The sequence below is a fragment of the Betta splendens genome, chromosome 9, assembly GCF_900634795.4.
Source record: "Betta splendens chromosome 9, fBetSpl5.4, whole genome shotgun sequence".
Classification (NCBI taxonomy): Eukaryota; Metazoa; Chordata; class Actinopteri; order Anabantiformes; family Osphronemidae; genus Betta; species Betta splendens.
The window spans coordinates 20412807-20432812 of record NC_040889.2 but is presented as its reverse complement, the minus strand read 5'-3'; the positions used below and the strand labels follow the sequence as shown (position 1 = coordinate 20432812).

Sequence of the window (20006 nt, the reverse complement as noted above, 5' to 3'; positions counted from 1 at the left end):
AGTCGGGAGGAGGAGCTGCAGCCACGCTTTACTGTGTACCTACAAAACGGAGTCAAGTGATCAGCGACAATCACACCGGAACTACTCATGTTTTTCATCAAAATAAAAGCACTGTCAGAATAACTCCAGAAGAAGACTGCAACTCCTGCGGCTAGATTCGTATCCCCGAGACCTTGTTGATTTTATTTTTTATAACGTGTGCTTCTGTATGTATATACAAATTGCACAAATGTAAATATTGTTTGGAGCTAATCATTGGTATTATTTATTGTTCATTTTATATTCATTATTTTATCTAGCCACTTTATCAGATATTCTTGTGCCCTTGTACTTTACACACTGATATTACTGATATTGCCTCACTCTAAAATGACTTTAATTGATTTAACTGATGCTAAAGTCCACTTCTTATCAGATAAAATGACACAAATTTCTAGACTAAAGAATAAATAATCATATTTGTTATGAACAGAATTTAAAGAAACAATTTATTATTATTTAATTATTTAATTTAAATATCCAAACTTTTATTTTAAACCATTATATGAAATACAAACGTTTTTTGTGTCTTGCAGTTATACTGGGCTGCTGTAGGACACAAATTAGTAGCTATTATACCTACAAAACCATTAAAAGAGTGCACTCCTAGCTTTAACCCATATCTATTTAATCTTTATATACATTTCTGGACACATATGTATGTCTGTAGAAATATATATTATATTGTTATAACATACGTACCTCAGCTTTTCTCAACCACACAAATAAATTTGTTTTTCTCTTTTATTTTAACGTAAAACAAGACAAGCACAGCCTCTTCCTGTGACGTCGTTGACCCCGGAAGTGCCGCCAAAATCTGTTTTTAAAAAATGTAGGTTATGTGACAGCTGAGCGGTTAGATTTCACGGTGATCTTTCCAATTCACAGTGAAAAGGTAAGGTGTTGAATTAAAGTATGTTTTTGGGGCTAATAATTCAAAACGGAACACATATATCGTCTATGTGCGAATGTTATGTAACATTTAAAGACAGCTGGGACATGATTGTCTCCTGTCAAGGGTCCAGCACTGAGGATGGACAATGGAGCTGCATCTGCTAAAGATGAGGGCCTGCTCTCCAGAATGGCCCTCAATGACAACAAGGCTGGAATGGAGGGTCTTGACAGGGACATGATTAACAAGATCATCATGGAGACATCCAAGGTATAGACAGCAGTTCAGACACCAGTTATAATAGCGTTTCAGACATTCGCTCACCTGTGTAACCAGCAAGTAGCTTAACAAAGGGATGTAGACAATATAAAATAACACAAATTACAACAATAACAAGAAATACTCATGAGTAAAAAGGCTATATACATTAGAAAATTACACAAAGAAGGATTGATGAGCTCCTAAAGCTCTTACATTTGTGCTACAGATTCTGACACTGTTGTTTTTCAAATTCCTTTACAGGGTTCTAGGTTTTATGAGAGTGAGTTGAAGCGAGAGCACCAGGTGAACCAGCGCATTGAGAAAATTATGCTACAAAAGGGGCAGATTACAGAGCAGCAGTTAAAGAAAGCACAAGCTCAGGTAAGACATGCTATGTGCTTATCTGGGTGAAAAGACAGAAACATGTCTGTTCCATGTACTAAGTGTGCAAACCTCGCTGTGTAGGTGGAAAGGGTGGTTTCGGAGCTGGAGAGAGGTCGTGATCTAACCCGTCTGATTGTGCATGTGGACATGGACGCTTTCTATGCTGCTGTGGAGATGAGAGACTGCCCTGAGCTGAAGGACAAGCCCATGGCTGTGGGATCCATGAGCATGCTGGTGGGTAAAAAATGCCTGGGAAATACTTACAAATATAATTGTAGTCACAAAAGTCATACAGGACATAGATATAATAACACTTTACTTTATAGGTTCATACTCTATCTTTATTCTCTCAGTGAATAAAGTTAAAGTTAAATTTTTTTACAACGTTTAAACAAGTTCTCATAAATATAACTAAATACGGAATTATTCTATTCTACGCATTGATGTAATATTAAAAATTTATTTAAACAAAACCACAATATAAATAGTTTGTCTCAGTATTTTCTATTTATCTCACTTTTTTATTTTCAGTCAACCTCTAACTACCACGCAAGGAAATACGGGGTCCGAGCTGCCATGCCTGGCTTCATTGCAAAGAAACTATGCCCCAATTTAGTCATAGTGCCACCTAACTTTAACAAATACAGAGCTGTGAGTGAAGAGGTGAGTGACACGCACGCACGCACGCACGCCAGCAAGCAGATAAAAACGCACTTTACAACAAATACTACTGAAATCATTTGCATTTTTCAGGTGCTCATGAATTTCTATTTCTGTGTTAGATCCGAGAGATCTTTGCAGACTATGACCCTCATTTCCAAGCAGTGAGCCTGGATGAAGCCTATCTGGATTTTACAGACCACCTGGAACAGAGGCAGAGTTGGCCGGAGTCGTCTCGTACACACCGCTGCCGCACCAACAGTTCTCCCACAGGTGCAGGACTTAATTATCCAGAAACATGTTTTTTCTGCCACATTTACTGTAGACATGACCACACATTGAACACAACTGAAATGTTATCGCTTGAATTGGTTAATTTCATACACTAGATAACAATGTGAATATTCTTTAAAACCCTTTGATTACTGTAAAGGTGAAGAGCACATTGAGCCTGAGGAGGCAGCTCCGGAGCAGATAGACCTTTCTCCGGTCCTGTTTGAGGACAGCCCAAACTCTTCTCCCTTTTTGCTGAGCTCGGAAGGTGTTTGTGCTTCTGGTGGGGCTTGTGAGGTGTTTGGCACTTCTGTTGAGGAGGCAGTGAAAGAGATGCGCTTCCGCATTGAGCAGAAAACTATGCTGACTGCCAGTGCAGGTGATGTGATAAATAATACATTGTTCTTTACTACGTCACTAAACAGTTGTATTAGAATAATGTAATTACAATGTAATTGTAATTGTGTCATGCTTTTGTCTATCACATTTTCTTTTCCTGTGGCTAAAATGCACTATTCACTCTTCCAGGAATTGCTCCAAACATGATGCTTGCCAAGGTGTGCAGTGACAAGAACAAGCCCAATGGCCAGTACAGACTCCCCTCCACCAGAGAGGCAGTCATGGAGTTTGTCCAGAATCTGCCAGTTCGAAAAGTACAGTATACACTGCTCAGACTAAAATAAACAGAGCCTTGAGAGTTTGCTTTGAATAATTACAAGAAGATGTCAGGATGTAATCATGAGGCTGATAAATGTAGAGTAAAGTGAAGTTGTCCTGATGGAGCATAGATGATGTATGTTAATATTTACAGACATACGTGCTCTTGTGTTCCTCCAGGTTTCTGGCATAGGCAAGGTGAGCGAGAAGATGCTCAACGCACTGGGCATCAGTAACTGCGCTCACCTTGGCCAGCAGATGGCGCTGCTGTCGTTGTTGTTCTCAGAGACAGCCTGGCATCATTTCATGCAGGTCTCTCTGGGTCTGAGCTCCACATATATACCCAGGTAATGTTGGTTTCATAAAACTGAGCAGGACAGGTTTAGTTCATTCAAAAATAAATTAACAATTTTTGCTTTTATACAGACATGAAGAAAGAAAAAGCATGAGCACAGAAAGGTTCGTTTTTGAATGTTCTTTCTAAGACAAACAATTTTTTAAAAGTTTTTTTTTTTCAGCTATCCATTATTCTGACTGTCTTAATATGGTGTCTTAATATTTAAAGGACATTTAAGGAACTGAGCAGAGCCGAGGAGCAGTTTTCATTGTGTCGAGAACTCTGTGGAGATTTAGCAGAAGACATGAAAAAAGAAGGCCTGAAGGTACAGAATAGAGGCATTAAATGCACTTACAGCCGTACATGAGGTGATTTGTTTCATAGCTTGGATATTTTTAAGTCATGACACTGTATTACTGCCAACCTCAGCAATGAGATGTCAAATAAAGCAAATGCTGGGACTCTTTGAACTGGGTGCCACATAAATCGATGAAGAGAAAATTGTTTTATTAGTAAAAAAAAAAAAAAAAAAGAAATACCATCGTGTTCTTGACCTTCCTACAATTGCTCAACCCGTATCTTATACATTTACATCAACCTGCTCATTGCTTTTTGAATCGATGGAGAAAGTCCTGGATGGTTTGGCACAGCCATCACCCCCCTGCCTGGGTTCTGATGTGGCCTTGATAGCTGGAGGAAATGGAGGGCTATTAAGGAGACAGCAGGAGCTACTATCAGCCTAGGAAATGTTTCCCTGGGAGATGATCACATTACTATAAAAGTGCTTTATTGTGTTTTATTCACAAAATGCATTGTTTTAATCTGTGATGAAACACATTGCATAGGTTTTTGTTTGTGTTCCTTCCATACAGTACGCATCACTGACAAGGAAGGTGTGTAACTTGCACAGTGATGACCTCTCCTATGAGCTGTGTTTTTCTGTCTCCTTTCCTTCAAGGGTAAAACGGTAACGCTGAAGCTGAAGAATGTAAACTTTGAGGTGAAAACCAGAGCACAGACGCTGCAGTCTGCCATTGCTACGCTGGATGAGATATTTGCTGTTGCTAAGGATCTACTGAAAACAGAAATAGAAAATGAAAGCCCCCAGCCACTCAGACTGAGACTCATGGGTAATTAGATATAGCTATATAAGTGACATATCAATTAATTCAAGCTTGAAGTAAATCTAAATGATCTGTAGCACACTGCATGGGAAAATAATTGACACTTGGCCTTTATTTCTCCACATAATTTGTTTTTGCGCTTGTAGGTGTTCGAGTTTCTGCGTTTGTCAGTCTGGATGACAAAAAGCCCCTGCAGAAGAGCATTATTGGTTTTCTCCAGACAGGCAAGACGGACTCCACTGACTCTACCCAAGAAATGCATCAAAAGCAGGAAAAGGAGCATTTCTCCAATCACTCTGTCCCAGCCTGGCCTTTGGCTGGTCTTCCCTCAGCGCAGAAGAGCCAGAAACCAGGAGAAGGTGGCCGGACTAGCGAGCCGCAGTCTTTCTTTCAGAGGGCTCATGCTAAAAGGCTGCAGCTCCAGGCAGCGAAGGCGAGCACAGAGGAGGGTGGACAGGGGCGGGACGCCTCTGTCTCTGCTCCCACGGACGGGTGCGGCACGAGTGCAGCCCCCACAGAGGCCCAGGCGTCCACGTCAGGCTGTGGACGCCTGACGTCAGACGGCCTCACCTGTCCTGTGTGTTTCAGGCAGGTGGAGACGACGGATTTGAATGTCTTCAACGAACACATCGACCGGTGTCTCGGTAACTCGTGTGGGAATCCAAACCAAAGCAACCATCCTGACTCGGAGTCAGATTTGGAGTCCGAGGCAGAGTGTAAAGCATTGGAAGGGGTGAACAGGTGCAGAGGGGAGTGTACCACTGAGAGTGCGAAGGCAAATGGCGACGAAGAGTCCCAGTCGAAAAGAGAAGCTCAGCCGAGTTTGATAAAGGATGCTCACCCAGCGTCGTCAGTAACTGGCGCCAACCACGAAACCACCCCTCAGTCGTCCGTCCTTATCTGCCCCGTGTGTCAGCGGACGCAGGACACCGGCGACCTCACCCTCTTCAACCACCACGTTGACCTCTGCCTGAATCAAGAGGTCCTTCACGAGCTGCGGGGTCAGACCTCTCCTCCCAAAGACCCACCGTCGCTGACGAGGAACAGGACAGAGGGTGAGTGTGTATGAAATACGTTTAACAGGTTCATCAGGAATCATTAGGTTGTGCTTATTGCACATTACTGCGCGTGTCTACTCCGGGGCTTCATCTGCGGTTCCCTCATTGGCCTGAAGTTTCTGATGACAGGTTCACTGTTAGTGTCGTCCACAAGCGGTTAGAGTGCGACAGCTTTCCAGTTAATTGAAGCGATGTCTATTTGGAAGGGTGTCAGCGGCCTGTGACCCTGTTATTTACAGACAATGACACTGGGTGAGAAGCTTGTATCGATTCCCACAGGGAAAAGACATCTCATTTCACCCCATGGGGCTCTGCTTGCCCTGGTCTTGGACTCGGCTAAATCACTTTCCCACCTATTCATTTCCTCCAACGTGTTGCTGCTGGGTTCTTCTTAAACAAGCCTGGCTCAGAGATTGCACTCTTTATGTCTCTGAGGAGTTGCTGCTATTGTGTCTCCTCTCAGTTGATGCCATTTTTATTTCGTCAATTTACTGTAGAGGTAAAGTTCTTTTTTTTTCTATGTCCACATCCATGAGTGTCTGTTTCTGTCCACAGACACAGGTCATCTCCTGCCAAGACAAGCATGTAAAGGAAAAAGCAAACGGTGAGACTGCTCTCTGACAGAATGTCTTCATTACGATGTCAACGATCAGTTTTTAAAATTAAATTGTGTTTGTGTGCATTTCTTGACATCTAGACGCGACTCTCCCTCCTCACCTAATCCAAAGAGGACTAAAGGCCATGGTCCTCGCAACACAATTGACAAGTTCTTCAGGTTGTAACAGCGCCTCCAGCGCCTAACAGACTGTCCTCCAGATGAGACCTCAAAGATGTATTTGCACTAATTCTTAGCCTTCTATGAGCCGCACAGTAGGAAAAAAATGAAGCATGAATATACTATATTTAGTATATTTATAGATTTTAGTAAAATTCATTGACATGACTTTGATGCCAGTTGCCAGTTGTCTATCTTCTGTTACTCACTGATTATTTTAAATTATGCTAAATAGATCATGAGGTTATTTATTACATGCTAAGATGCCAAGATTTTTAAATGTGTCTTATTGGAGTTTATTTATGCAGATCTTCTAATTGTGCTTCTTAATATTATTGGATGGGTTTGAAGACAAAATAGAATCTGTCGTGTAAATGGAAGCAATAAATGACATTTGCAATTCAGCAATTTCATTTTGGGTCACGATGTTCATATTTATAGTATATACACATATGCAGACGATTGTGAGACCCAAACCAATCAAATGTCCCTAAACAAACAAGCAACGACTACTTCATGGTAATCTCTGTAAACACAGCACTGTGTCACATTCATTTGCTTCAGGTATACTGTAACATCTCAAAGATAAATAACATTAAATTAATGGATTGAACAACGTCCTCTTCCTATGCAGGTGGGAGTAATTACAGTAAATGAAGCCCTACTGTACTGTCATGTGAACCGTAGACTGTTACTATCAGCAGGTCCTACAAGGGTGTGAGCTGCTAAAGTAAACAAGGATCAGCCCTCCAGCCTTAAGAAAACAGCAGGCGTCCACTTTATTTCAAAGCTCCCTGTCGACTGTTTGAATAAGGGAACTAGACGAAACGGAGCGATGCAGGCGTTTTAACCTCCTGTCCGCTGTGTGGTCGGCTTCTTGTGGTATTTGATTTACTTTGAAGAGACCCATTAGGCAGTTTATTACCAGGGACCAAGCCTGTCTTAGTTACACAAAGAGGTCCCTTAAAGCCCTTCGGAATGGAGAAGAAAGCTTCGACTCTAAAGGCGGCGATCAAGAAGCATCGTCCCAAGAAGGAGAATCTGGACCCTCGAAAGTGGATGAGACAGGAGACTGTGAAGGGCTTCGCCGACTTCCTACTGGACAGGAACTCGGACAAAGACACAGACGACAGCTTTGACAATAAAGAAATGTGTGAGTACATAATGTAGCGTCTCTAGAAACACTTTCATGAGTTTGTTTTGACTCATATGCCTGTGTATGTGTCCTAAACGTCATTTGTCTGTATATCTGATGGAAACCGTCCTGTCCTGCTGTCTTGTCCAGTGCTGGATGCAGAGAAGCAGTTTATGGATGCGGCTAAGAGAAATGATGTGGTGGCCATGAAGAGTCTTTGTAAAGGCCTGAATGCCAATGCAAAGAATGTGGTCAGTCTAAAACCAGCCATGTGTGTCTCTAATAAATATAATTATATCACACGGTTCTGACTAATAACACACCGTGTTGTTTCTCAGCATAACAGGACCGCCCTCCACTTCGCGGTGGCCGGCAAACATAAGGAGGCCGTGCAGTTTCTCCTACAGCGCAGGGTCAAGGTGGATCAGATGGACAAGGTTGGGTGCCTGCGTCCGAGCGCTGGAGCTTCGTTCCGCAGCATGTGTACAGTTGAACGTGGTTAACGTCCCATTTGGTGTTTGTGTGCGACAGTATGGAGTGGCCCCCATTCATCTGGCCGCCTGGTTCGGCAGTTTGGAGATCCTGAAGTTATTAGTGCAGGCTGGTGCCGAGCAGAAGGTGGAGAACGAGGTAACATATTCTCAGTTAGCTGGACGTGCAATTCTAACAGCTGTATTCATGTGTAGGATCAATTCAAAACCACTTGGACAAAAGCAGTCGTTCTAAAAATGTTTTTACACTCAGTAGCTAATGTAGACGTTTGGAAAAGCCTGTGTAACTTCTTAGACGGCTCATGTGCTGCTTAAAAAGGTTACAAATTCCACTGGAATATGTTTATACATTATAATGTAAAATCCAATAATGTCTTTCTGTTCTTTTTCCAGTATCCAATGATTTTAACTTTGCTTTTATCTGCCTCAGGGAGGACTAAACATCATGCACTGTGCTGCCATCAACAACCACACGGACATTGTGGAGTACATTGTTAATGACCTGCAGATGAAAGAACTAGACAAAGAGGACCAGGTATCTGCTGAACCGACCTGCGTGCTGCGAATGCTGCCGTTTCTAACGCCACCCTTCTATTTCAGTCAGGGCATCAGGCATTTGCGTTGGCAGCAGAGCATGGCTGCGTTCAGATGCTGGAGATGCTCATGGAGCCGTACCAAATGGCCGCCATGAAGCCCAACAAGGTGTGTAAAGACTTGTTTTTGTGCTTCTCTGTGCGCGTGTCTGTGTCACACCTGCAAGGAAGCTCCGCCGCTCTTTGATGCCAGTTGTTTCCCTGCCTCCCTTCTGCCAGAGAGGGGACACGCCCCTGCACTTAGCTGCCAGGAACGGCCACTTGGACGCCGTCCAACTGCTGCTGCAGAGCTTTGATACTCTGGATGAAGTCAATATGGTAGGCAATCAGAGTAAACATAGCCTCTATTGTGGTTTGGTTTGCGGCAGGGTGTGCTCAGCAGCTAATCCACTGCTGGATGCTTCAAACATACTGGTTACTGTCATAAGACTGGTTAGACTGGGACATAAGAAATGTTTAACATCACCATTAAACAAAAAGATCAATCTGAAAACACTCATTTTATGATGTATATATTTAGTTGACCTCTCTGTGATGCAGGATGGGGAAACAGCTTTGTACCAGGCTGTAGATAACGGACAGGAAGAGTGTGTTCTCACTCTGCTTGAGGCAGGATGCAACCCCAACATCCTTACAACGGTACCACAGAACTAATGCTTTATTTCCTACCAATCCACTGTAGCAGAGTCTGAACTTGCTTTCTTTCAGGCCAAATGCAGTGCTCTCCATCCAGTGGCAGAACGAGGAGACACAGCTCTCGTCCAGCTCCTTTTAGAGTATAAAGCAAATCCAGACTTTCAGAGTGAGGTACGATCTCCCACACACACTAACTGAGCTGCTGCTGCTGCTGCTGCCCGGGTGCACCTCATTGTAGCTCCTACAGATTATCACCTGAGCTAACATGTTTTGGACTGATGTTGTTTTTGCTCTCAGCACCTAGAGGCCCCCCTCCATCTGGCAGTGAAAAACAGTCACATCCCCGTGATCCATTCTCTCCTGAAGGCGGGATGCAACGTTAACATCACAGACAAGGTGCAATCACTTTTGTGACAAAAGCAAAAACTAAGAGAAATGAGACCAAAGCGTTAAATTGTGCTGTGTCCTCTCTCATGAACCCTCAGAGGGCCCAGACTGCCATGCATTTTGCTGCAGAGTTGGCCAAAATTGAAGTGGTGGAAATTCTTCTTAAAGCCGGGCCGGATCTGACTCTTCGGGATCGAGTAAGAAATCGAGTAGCATTTCTACAAGCTGATGCACAATAGCCACAACACAGAACAGCACTAAACAAAGTCTTTTGGTTTGGAGCAGCAGGGTAAAACGGCTCTGGGTGTGGCGGCGCGAGCCAACGAGGCCATTATTGTGGACATGATCATAAGAGCAGAAAGATACTACGCCTGGAGGACGGTAAGACCCAGCAAAAGGCTGCACGGTTTCTGTGTTTTCACATGTAGTATCATTTATTTGAGGCCTTGAGATGAATAATTACATTCAATTTTCAACCTCCCATTCTGGATTAGCTGGATCCCCTCTAATGGTATTAAGCACCCACAGTAAAAACATTTGACAGCCAATTTGCTTTCAATTTAATTAAGAATATGCCTGATATACGTTTCATATTGCTAATCGTGACTGTGTGTATTTCCAATAACCTCTACCCATGGCCCTGTGCTCTTTGAGCCTTGTGTCCTTTATCAATCTGTTGACATGATTTAATTACCCTTTCAGGCCAACCCTGAGCTTAATGAGACTGTTCACAATGAGCATCCACTCACGTTCAAACTCGACCACCGCTTTGAAACCAGGCAGTTTCGCTCCACGGCCTGGTATCTGACGTATGAGCTCTTGAAGCCAGGAGACTGGAAAAGACTGGCGGGACACTGGAACTTCACTAAGGAGCAAGTGTCGGCCATTGAGGAGCAGTGGACAGGTGCTCACAGCTCACACTGGCCACATAAGCTTTTTGTCTGAAACGTGTCTGTCCTTCCCAACCGACTTTGTTATTTTAGAATTTGCCAAGTTGTGGACCTTATTGGACAGTTCTGTTTGTCTGCAGAACAGCACAGCTACAGGGAACATGGGAACAGGATGCTGCTGATCTGGCTCCATGGGGAAGAGATGTCTCAGAAGAACCCTGCCAAGGAACTCTTCCAGGGCCTCACTGCCATAGGGAACAGAAAAGCTGCAGGTGCCTTCATCTTTCCAAAACAAATGTAGTTACGTTATGGGGTTATTAGACAAAGCTTTATTACAAAAATGTCAATCTTCCTCACAGATAAGCTTCGGACAGAGGCTGATCGTGCCAACAACCAGAAGAGTTGCAACATCTCATGATGAGCACTTCAACATGTAGACTGATAAAATTAACTCCATGCTTGTATTATTTTAACTAGTTTTTACTAGATGTTAAGAGGAACATAATTTATTTCAAAATAAAACTGTCAGAATATTTTTATGTCTCATTAATTTATGGCTTTAATTTAGTAAAAGCAGACAACAAGCAGTAGTTAATCAGTCTGAAAAATACTGACAACACATATGTTTAAAATGTGATTGTACACATTACATTATAGTCTCACTGTTAATGTAAAAAACATTCTTTGCAGAAATGCATTTCTATTTTCAATTAAAACTAAACTCCAGCTCCTAACCTGCTATATGTCCCTGAGAAAAACCCTGTTGCTCAGGAAATTGTTCACTTCATATCTGTAAAAAAGCTGAAATGGGTAAACACATTCATGTCTTAAAAAAGTTTCAACAAAAGTTGAAACTGATGCAAAGGTAACTATTCCTAGGAATGTTTCATTTTGAATCTAATTTGGGTGTGTAACACATTCTGAGATTTATATGTGGGTGATCAATCAACTACTTTGATGGAGTGTATATGAAACGCACTGGTTTGAGTTCTGGACGAGCTTCTGCCACTGGTGGAGCTGGGAAGTTGTTGGGAGGAGCGAGGAAACTTAGCAGCCGTGGCCTGACCGACCGTGAGCTGAAGGAATCGAAGGGAAACTAGTTAAACATAATAAGAGAACGGACAAACAGCAATGCCTTGAAATGATGCACACAATCCCATACCTGTGTAACGGGATGATGTCGTTCGACTATCACAGAGCTCATGGGTGGAGACACACCCATCACCTGCAGGTTGCTGCGTGCAACCTTACCGACGTCAGGCCGCGCAGAGATGCGAGCCGTTACTGTCTTTGTGGGCTTTTGTTGACTCGCCGTGATCACACGACCACTGACCTGAAACAACGACCATCATGCTTCAGTGTGTTTGTTACAGCTTTAAGGGGTTTACACATTAACCACGTGTTTAATGCTAACCTGTTTGTGGGAACTTGCAGTTCCCCCATGTGGGAGTGAGCTGTGTACTACTGTAGTTGGAGGGACTACTTGGGATCTGGACATGGACGCACCAGAGCCCATCTGAGGAAATAGGAATTAGAGGACCAGTAGTAAAAATTTACAAATAGTTCTTATTTCTGTATGAGAATAGTTTTATTTGAACAGTATAAGGTTGTCAAAACAAAACATTTAAATCAGAATTTCCTGATCCAATGAGCTGTGACACTCTAAAGTATACCACAGTGGGCTACAGTAAGCTCTCAACAGAAGCAAATGTCAGTATCTCACCACATCCTCAGCTTCGGTTTCTCTGTGAGACGGAAGGTCTGGACGGTCAAAGTGGACTGGGCTGAACCTTGTGGAGGACACTGGATGAGACTCAGCCTGAGTATCTACAGGGAGAAAGTAAACTGGATGTGACCAAATGCTGGAGAAATGTTCTAAATCTGTTTAATTAATGAATACGGAAACTTTGAATCTATGAATGAGTATGAATGAGAATTCCCCAACCTGTCAGGCTGCAGTGGTCATTAAAACTATAAGCAGATGAAACCCAAAATTGTGATGGAATTAATTTATAAGTTCCTCGGTAGCCAGACAGATTAGGGCAACAGAGCAGATATACTGTATTACCTGATCTCACAAATCCTGACTTAACATAAACATCTTAACATAATGTACATGCTCATTTGGTGTGGACAGCATGCAACTCTAAAACTACCCAAACTTGTCAGACTGCGTAGAGAAAATATTGATTTTAGAGCCAGAACCAGGCAGGCACCATAACCAAAGTCTGTTGTACAGTCATTCAAATGCAATGCAAAGCTAAACACTGATGACTTGTTGTACCTCCTGTTGTGTGTTGATTCTGTTTCTTTACAGACCTAACAGAGCAATAGCCAGTCAGTCTGCTGGCTAAAAACAGTGTCTTTATATTCAGTCTATGGTGCCATGTTGCCGATTTAGCTTCTGTGTCACTACATTTAGCCTATTTTCTACTATGTCTTGTCCAAGCAGAAGACTTATTAAGGTGGGTCACCTAAATTCACACACATACCCACAACTGTGTGTGTGTGCTCAACATGTGTGGGAGCCTCCAGTTGACCATTCAGCAGCCAGAATGAAGGGTCAGTGCGCTATGGATGGAATCATTTATACCAGTTGTGTGTTCTTGGAATGCTAGTTGTTTAAAATGTGATGTTTGTGTGGTTGTGCTACAGACCATGATCATACACCGGAGGCTGCTCTGTGCTTTGGAACATGCTCAGAGCCTCCATGTTGAGTGCACATACACCCCTCATGAAGGCTTTCTTCATGGACTCCTCATAGTGCTCTCGCTCTAGTCGTAGTCGTTGAATTTCTACCTGGGCCTTTTCTATGGCCTGGCAGTGCTGTGGACAAAGAGCACAGATTCAGTCCTTCAAACATTAATGACACCAAACTAATGCTCTTGAGATAAATCTGAAGCTTTGATATCTTTGTTGTCCTTACGACACTCCCTGTCATACTTACCCTGGATGTTTAACAATATTTCATTTGAAAAGAACTATGGATATTAAATTAAAGTTTTAAATCAAATAACATTAGAATTTTAACTGAGCAATTTTAGAGCTCTTTTGTAGTCAAGTGTCTAATTAGCGGTAACCCTGTGCATTCAAGGCAACTATGTAAAACGCCTGATCTCTCATTCACCTCTCTCTCTTTATTGATTTTAACTTGCTATAATTAAAACTGATACGTGATCCATTACTACTTATTCATATCCAAGGACAGAGCCTGAAGAGCCAAAAGCATGTAAGTGCCCACTCTTAATGGTCGGACCTGCACTTGCTCCATGGTGGTGTCACCATATTATTCATATAATTGCCTTTTTGTTTCTCATGACTCTTGACAACACATTCTTGCTGTACATCTTCAACAAGGGCTATGTATGTTTACCTCTGCCAGCTTGGCCTCGTACTCTGTAGAAAGTCGATTGCAGACCTCTTCAGCCCTCGCGCGGCAGGCGCGCTCCACCTTGACCTTCCAGTGTTTCTGAACCAGGGAGAACCAGCTCAACCACACCTTCTTCTTCAGCTGTGAGTTGTAGTGCTGTTGTGCCATTTGAGCAGCATGAGCCTGGCAGAGAAGCACAAAACCATGAAGAGACAGGGAAAGCATTACACCCATAATTATTCTGTAGATGCAAAATATTTTCTTTCTTTCTCATTTCTGTGTCACAGTTTAAACACACATATGAATCATTCACTTTTTCATTTTAAAGAAGGTTTAATGTTTGATGTTTTCTACAGCATTCTTTTCTCTGCCTCAGATAAAAACATTCAGAATTTTTAGATATTGCTCATAATTTTCAGAGATCAGATGGTAAAACAAGCGTATTACATGAAATGTTTCAAATTAGAGGTTGTACTCTCTTTATATATAAAATACTTCACCTATTACCTCTTCTCTGGCCTCAGTGAGTTGAAGTCTCCAGTGAGTGAAGGCTTTCATCTTATCAAGCTTTTCTCTTTGTCTTTCCAACACCTGGCTCAAGTTCATAATTACCTAAATGGGGAAAAAACACAACAAGCAAAGCATAAAGAGATTAAAGTTATTGGACATCAAATCCCAGTCTGCTATTTGCTCTATCTAACAACTAGCATGTTGTGCACTAGCAAAAGTGAAAGTTACCTCATCTTTTCTTTGATTGGAAGTCTCATATGTGTTCAGCAGCCCCTTTAGGCTTTCTATGTCTGACATCAGACCAGCTGTTTGGGTTGCAAATGTCTCCCTCTCTTTTCTCATTTCCTGTTTGTGCTGTTCGATGAAGACCAGCTTCCACTTCCGCAGCTCCATTATCACATTTGACTAATTAAGAAAAGCAGCAAAGGACAGTCTCAGTGTCTTTATATACACAAACGCATATATACACACACACCTCTTGTGGATTCAGAGGCATGGAATCACATGCTCCTCCAAAACAACCTTATACAGTCTTCAGAGGTGATAAGCTCAATTAAATTTTACAGCTTTCCACATTAGCAGCACCCCCACATGTTTCCCTTCCTATAGCAACAGAGCCTGACAGACAACACAAAAAACACACTCTCAGTAGTTCATAGTTCTCGACTGCCTTTCCCGAGTTAGTACCCTATCAGCACTCCTAGGTGGGTAAATGGCTGTCATCTGACCTCCACGAATGAGCTGCACATTATCAGAAGAAAAGGGCACGAGGATTCCCACATGACGCCACCTGCCTTCTCCAAAACCACTGACATATTTAAAAGGTCACTGGTTCCATGAGGGGCAGAACTGCCATCCAGGTCAAATAGGATTGCAGGCAAAGTTTTCTATTCCCTTTATAATTTTCAGCCTCTTCATTGCCACTGCCAAAGTATGTGGGACATTTGCTACATTATGATTTTGGTCTATACTCGTTTTGAAATGAAATTCTGTATTTTAGATATTTTTACATAACCTAAAAACACTTTATTGTTGTTAAGCTTTGTCAAAAACATATGTATAAGAGAAACAATTAAACTTAACAGCTTTACAGAGTGAGCATTCAAACTAACTTTCAGTTTGTTGCTCCATGTGTCCAATATATTCTCCATCCGAATTATGTTCTCCTCCGAGACGAAAATCTCTGTCACAGCAGACTCAAGGTGGTCTGGGCTGTTTGGGCGAGACCGCTCAGATCCTGTCTTTAACCTGACCGAAGGAGCGCCTGAGAGCATTGACACCCTGCTACAGGGCAGATTTTCTATCCCCTCAGCTGGAAAAGCAGCACATAAAAAACAAACATTACAAAAATATTAATACAAAAACAGTCTTGATATTGTTTTCAGATAAATTAACATTTTTACAAACTGTAATTATTCCAGTTTACCATGAGGTTCACTTGGCTGTATGGAAGTCTCAGCAATTAAGGGGGAGGTCTGTGATGATCTCACACTCCTACTAGAATGTCTTCCATCCTGAGCGTCAGTGGCAGTATCTGACAAAAGACACAAGAGGAGTAGGTGGAAAGGGAAAAGACTGAGCATTAGTAGCACAACTGTGTAAAAAAAAAAAAACAGATATAAAAGAAAACACTGCTAAAATTCTGACAGTGTGAGCAAGTCAACATAAAAAATAAAAGTAGTGTTGTAGAACAAAATACATTTCAGGAAAAGAAAATGTGATGGTGAGTAAGGCTGAATAAGACAAGCATGTCTCCTCAGCCAGGAATGCATTTATGTCAATATCCTAATTAAATCCTGCAGGGGGAAGAGAAAGCCTGCACTCTAAAGAGCAGTCCAGGCAGAGTGCCAGAAGATCATTACCCGTCTGCCTTCTACATCCCAGTACGCTACTCAACAACAAGTTAAAGCTCTAACTCTCCATTAAGACTTGCAGATGCAGCTGGGGAGACTCAAAAACTGTTTAATATGTAGGTATCATAGGGTAAAGAGACAGGGGTACAATCTGACGAGCTAAAATCATATGCATCTTGTCTAGGCTGGCATACAAGCTGAAATTAGGACATGTACAGTACACGGACAGTAGTAATACCAAATCCTTCTTGACAGATGATCATTAGACAGGGGCAGATTCTGGGAAGCTTTAAGTTGTGTTTCTGTCAGAAAGGATGGTTTCGGTGTATCTGAGTGTGGCCTGTTTACAGGAGGGGGTTCATACCTGCTGGGCGTGATTTTGTGTCATCCTGTCTCAGAGAACCTTCTGCAGACAGTTGTGAGGAGCTCAGCAGCTGTAAGCGCGCAGCGGTCAGCGTGTGAAGCCTAGGAGTGACCACAGCAGAGCGCAGGAGCTCCTCGTACTCATCCTGCTAACCAAGAAGTTAAAAAGGATATTTTTGACAGCTTCATAGCTTATTAGCTAGCTTAGCTCTTAGTTTATTAAAAATCACCTGAAGCTCAGAGGAGACAGAGCTGCACCGATCTGAGTCCTTGGGGAGAACAGGACTGGTGGGCTCCTCTTCGTCGGAAGACATCTTGACAAAAATACACATTTTTGATAAAAATGCCAAAGGTTTGACAAAACACTACCAGCTGAATGAGATGAGACAAAAACGTGCATGTTTATGACTTAATGTAAGGATAACAGACACTTCACAAACATTTCTCTTGTAACAAAATGGTAACGAAAACCAAAACTAAGCGAGTTACAGACAAGGGACAAACAAACGTAAAGCTGTGTTTGCTGTGTGCACCAAAAAACATTTTCGCCCTACGAAACAAAACCAAACAGTGTCTGCTAGTTTGTCCCCATGACATAATAAATATTTCGTTACACAAACAATGCAGCAACACGGCTTTGGTCAATATTTACCTGTTTAATACAGGATTGTCGCTCTTTTCAAGTTATTCGGCAGTTGGAAGTGCTTGCTTTTGCGTCCGTTTCAAACCGATCAACTGTTCAGCTACACTGGCCCTGATTGGCTTGTACAGCAAACGTGTCATGTAAACCCGCTCTTGATTGGTTAGAATATCGCCATGACAACTGTAAGCGGAAGTGCACCGCTCTCCCTCCGCATCAGTTGAACTGTAAAGCCAAACGTGTAACTGTGACTCATCTAGTTTATTTAACGGCTTACTATACATCAGTAAGGCCTGCACACATCACGTATTGCTAAAACTAATAAATTTTCATGACACATTTTGTATTTAATTATTAGTATTTTGATAAAGCATGGTTTATGTTTATTATCATTTTAAAGCGTGTCAGGATGCTTCTGTGACAGACCAATTAAAACCGTGTGCAGTGTGTGTTCATGGATAATCTGACTGCACACAGATCAGCTAAATATGTAGTTTGCCTCAGAGAAGCTTCAACTTACCTTCCATAAAAAAATGTAACTTCTTGGTGAATACCACCACCCTGTGAACCCTCCTGTGGCCATTTCTCTGTTGATCAGTTTGGCATATACGAAGCAAACACTGCTTCACAATCTGAATTACAGCAACGTCTTAACCCCCCGAGGAACTAGTGCTTAACAGTATTAAGACACATATGTGGGATAGGCCTAAAGGCTTGGCAGTCGTGGCAGGGACATGCTCCAGAGAGAAGGGACATATGGTGCCTCTCAGCCGTGGCAGGGCTACGAGAGCAGTGTGTTTGGACTGGGGCTGCTGCACCACCTGCTTGAGTGCTGAGAGTACTTCACTGCTCGGTGTCCAGTCAGCACTGTCACAGGAGAGACCTGCAGTCTACCCCAAAAGCATGAAGCCTTGATGTCAAACAATGAATTCAATGAACGCAAGCACACGCACACATTTTATTACTGCACGCTTGTTGATGACGGTTGATGCAGAGTGTGAATACGAACTAGAACCGCGAGGTGCGGGGGATAATCCTCCGTCTCTGTGGGGAGTGGAGGTTTCCTGTTGAATGACAGGAAGTCGTGGCTCCTACAGATTACTTACTGTCATGTCTGAGCAGAGGATTCACACACACAGGTTTGGGTGACGTGACGTGTTCGTCACAGTATATTTGAGCCTGTTTTCCCCCATCCATGCTTGGCTTGTCATATTCCCTGCTCTGTAGTTATATTGTATCACTGATGCTAAATTGTGAAATTCCTTATGGTTGTCTGCTTTGTGCTGGTTATTATTAGACTGACTGGCGAGGAACCACCAGTCACGACAACCAGCTGTTAATCTAGTGAAGCACCAAGTCTCTACTGGGTATTGTTTTTGTTCAATGACTGTATTAAGAATGACCGTCATTTAATTGACTCATAAACTTATATTAAATCTAACTGCTGTATTTCAAATATAAATAAAACAAAGTAATAAAAATCAAAGACACACATTACCAATTAACTGTATTATTTTTATGGACATATAATTTAACAATAGACATCTGTTCTTTGTGTGTAATGTACGGTGGTTTTACTTTCTGAGGACACAGATAATAGGCATATCTTGGCAGCGGCTAGATTAAAGCCAGTGTTCCTGCCTCTAACCCTTCCTTAGAGCCCCATTGTAAATCTCCCCTTGCTTTCAGCCGAAGCGCTGCACCTGGGCTTGTAAGCTGAAATGGATTCAGCTCACATTCGTCTCTCATAGCTGTTCAATCTGTTCCAGGACAATAATCACAATCCATTTGACTTTCCTCCCTCTGGTATTTTAGCTCTAGTACGTTGGACTCTATTCGGGATCTTGCAACAGCAGACGGAGCAAAAATTAGAAAAGAATTTTCTGCACTTGTACAAGCTGACTTTGTGCTTTTTGAGGGAACCCTTTTCTTTTTACTATACTTTCGCTTTTGTTTCAATGCTGTATTTGTGTCACTTATTCATTTGCATTTCGATTCTGAAACTAGATTCCAAACTGGGTGTAAAATTGTTTTTGCCCCTGATCGATTTTCAGTCAGACGTATGTACAGACAGTCATAACTCCTGCAGACAACAGCTAATGTGCTGTCATCAATCGTAATGTTATCAACCCATTTTTCTCCCCTACAAGACAATGATAACCTCTCACTGAACACAATGTTGCCAGAACTCGTCTTAGAGTTATTCATAGCTGCCTGCTGTTTTTAAATTAGATTTCATTACATTTTGATGGACCAGGACTTCCCCCTTGGGCCACTCTAATCCATCACATCTCTGTATCAGTGACACCAGTCTCCTTTTGTTTTGCTTGAATGCTGAAACACTTGTAAATGCGTGGCAGTACTGTGCATGTTGAGGCAACGAGGTACCAAAAAAAAACACAAGCGTAGCTTCTATCTTTATTACGTAACATGCAGTGTTGTAAAAGCTGAGTCTAGCAAAAAGTGTCCAGCCATGTGCAGCTCAACAGTGGAACCCGTGAGGGAAGAAGACTAAATCAGTTAGTCTGAGCTCCTTTCTCCTCAAGGCACAAACAATTACGACCTGTGTCTATGTCACTTTGTTTTACAGTGGGTGAAGCTCAGCAGCAGCCAGTGTTTCCTTTGCCTTTTAAATTTTTTAAGAAATGCTGGCACTGCAAGTTTTTGTCCATGTTAGA

At 42.3% G+C, this 20006-nt stretch overlaps 3 protein-coding genes across 4 annotated transcripts; 2 read left to right on the top strand and 1 right to left on the bottom strand.

Moving 5' to 3' along the window:
- The first annotated feature begins 70 nt into the window (after positions 1-70).
- polk (polymerase (DNA directed) kappa) lies at positions 71-6862 on the top strand. The gene is made up of 15 exons (XM_029161485.3): positions 71-934; positions 1058-1201; positions 1454-1573; positions 1658-1810; positions 2108-2239; positions 2359-2509; positions 2670-2888; positions 3038-3162; positions 3347-3513; positions 3593-3625; positions 3732-3828; positions 4462-4633; positions 4774-5682; positions 6241-6289; positions 6383-6862. Exons 2-15 carry the CDS (start codon positions 1073-1075, stop codon positions 6465-6467), a joined length of 2541 nt encoding a protein of 846 aa, XP_029017318.1. The 5' UTR covers positions 71-934; positions 1058-1072; the 3' UTR covers positions 6468-6862.
- A 152-nt stretch (positions 6863-7014) lies between these two features.
- On the top strand, positions 7015-11337 carry ankdd1b (ankyrin repeat and death domain containing 1B). Its single transcript, XM_029161495.3, has 15 exons — positions 7015-7613; positions 7746-7846; positions 7934-8032; positions 8127-8225; positions 8517-8621; positions 8687-8788; positions 8899-8997; positions 9220-9318; positions 9388-9486; positions 9613-9711; positions 9801-9899; positions 9988-10083; positions 10405-10606; positions 10733-10864; positions 10952-11337. Exons 1-15 carry the CDS (start codon positions 7439-7441, stop codon positions 11008-11010), a joined length of 1665 nt encoding a protein of 554 aa, XP_029017328.1. The 5' UTR covers positions 7015-7438; the 3' UTR covers positions 11011-11337.
- Positions 11338-11524: 187 nt separating this feature from the next.
- poc5 (POC5 centriolar protein homolog (Chlamydomonas)) lies at positions 11525-17468 on the bottom strand. 2 transcript variants are annotated; one of them, XM_029161493.3, is made up of 13 exons: positions 17341-17468; positions 16919-17002; positions 16690-16837; positions 15899-16006; positions 15585-15784; positions 14701-14877; positions 14470-14574; positions 13966-14145; positions 13250-13418; positions 12316-12419; positions 12007-12108; positions 11755-11925; positions 11525-11668 (listed from the first exon to the last, which is right to left on the bottom strand). In XM_029161493.3, exons 2-13 carry the CDS (start codon positions 17000-17002, stop codon positions 11534-11536), a joined length of 1683 nt encoding a protein of 560 aa, XP_029017326.1. In that variant the 5' UTR covers positions 17341-17468; the 3' UTR covers positions 11525-11533. The 2 variants fall into 2 exon arrangements, with proteins under 2 accessions (XP_029017326.1, XP_029017327.1); XM_029161494.3 differs by having other exon boundaries at positions 16690-16834.
- Positions 17469-20006: the final 2538 nt, after the last annotated feature.

Excerpts from the sequence above, each read along its gene's own strand:
- poc5 (XM_029161493.3), bottom strand. The coding sequence starts at position 17,002 with ATGTCTTCCGACGAAGAGGAGCCCACCAGTCCTGTTCTCCCCAAGGAC. Across the intron at positions 12,109-12,315 it reads AAACCGAAGCTGAGGATGTG|ATGGGCTCTGGTGCGTCCAT; the intron begins GTGAGATACTGA and ends CTATTTCCTCAG. Across the intron at positions 11,926-12,006 it reads CTGCAAGTTCCCACAAACAG|GTCAGTGGTCGTGTGATCAC; the intron begins GTTAGCATTAAA and ends TCGTTGTTTCAG.
- ankdd1b (XM_029161495.3), top strand. The coding sequence starts at position 7,439 with ATGGAGAAGAAAGCTTCGACTCTAAAGGCGGCGATCAAGAAGCATCGT. Across the intron at positions 7,847-7,933 it reads ATGCCAATGCAAAGAATGTG|CATAACAGGACCGCCCTCCA; the intron begins GTCAGTCTAAAA and ends GTTGTTTCTCAG. Across the intron at positions 10,084-10,404 it reads GATACTACGCCTGGAGGACG|GCCAACCCTGAGCTTAATGA; the intron begins GTAAGACCCAGC and ends TTACCCTTTCAG.
- polk (XM_029161485.3), top strand. The coding sequence starts at position 1,073 with ATGGACAATGGAGCTGCATCTGCTAAAGATGAGGGCCTGCTCTCCAGA. Across the intron at positions 1,202-1,453 it reads TCATCATGGAGACATCCAAG|GGTTCTAGGTTTTATGAGAG; the intron begins GTATAGACAGCA and ends ATTCCTTTACAG. Across the intron at positions 2,889-3,037 it reads TATGCTGACTGCCAGTGCAG|GAATTGCTCCAAACATGATG; the intron begins GTGATGTGATAA and ends TCACTCTTCCAG.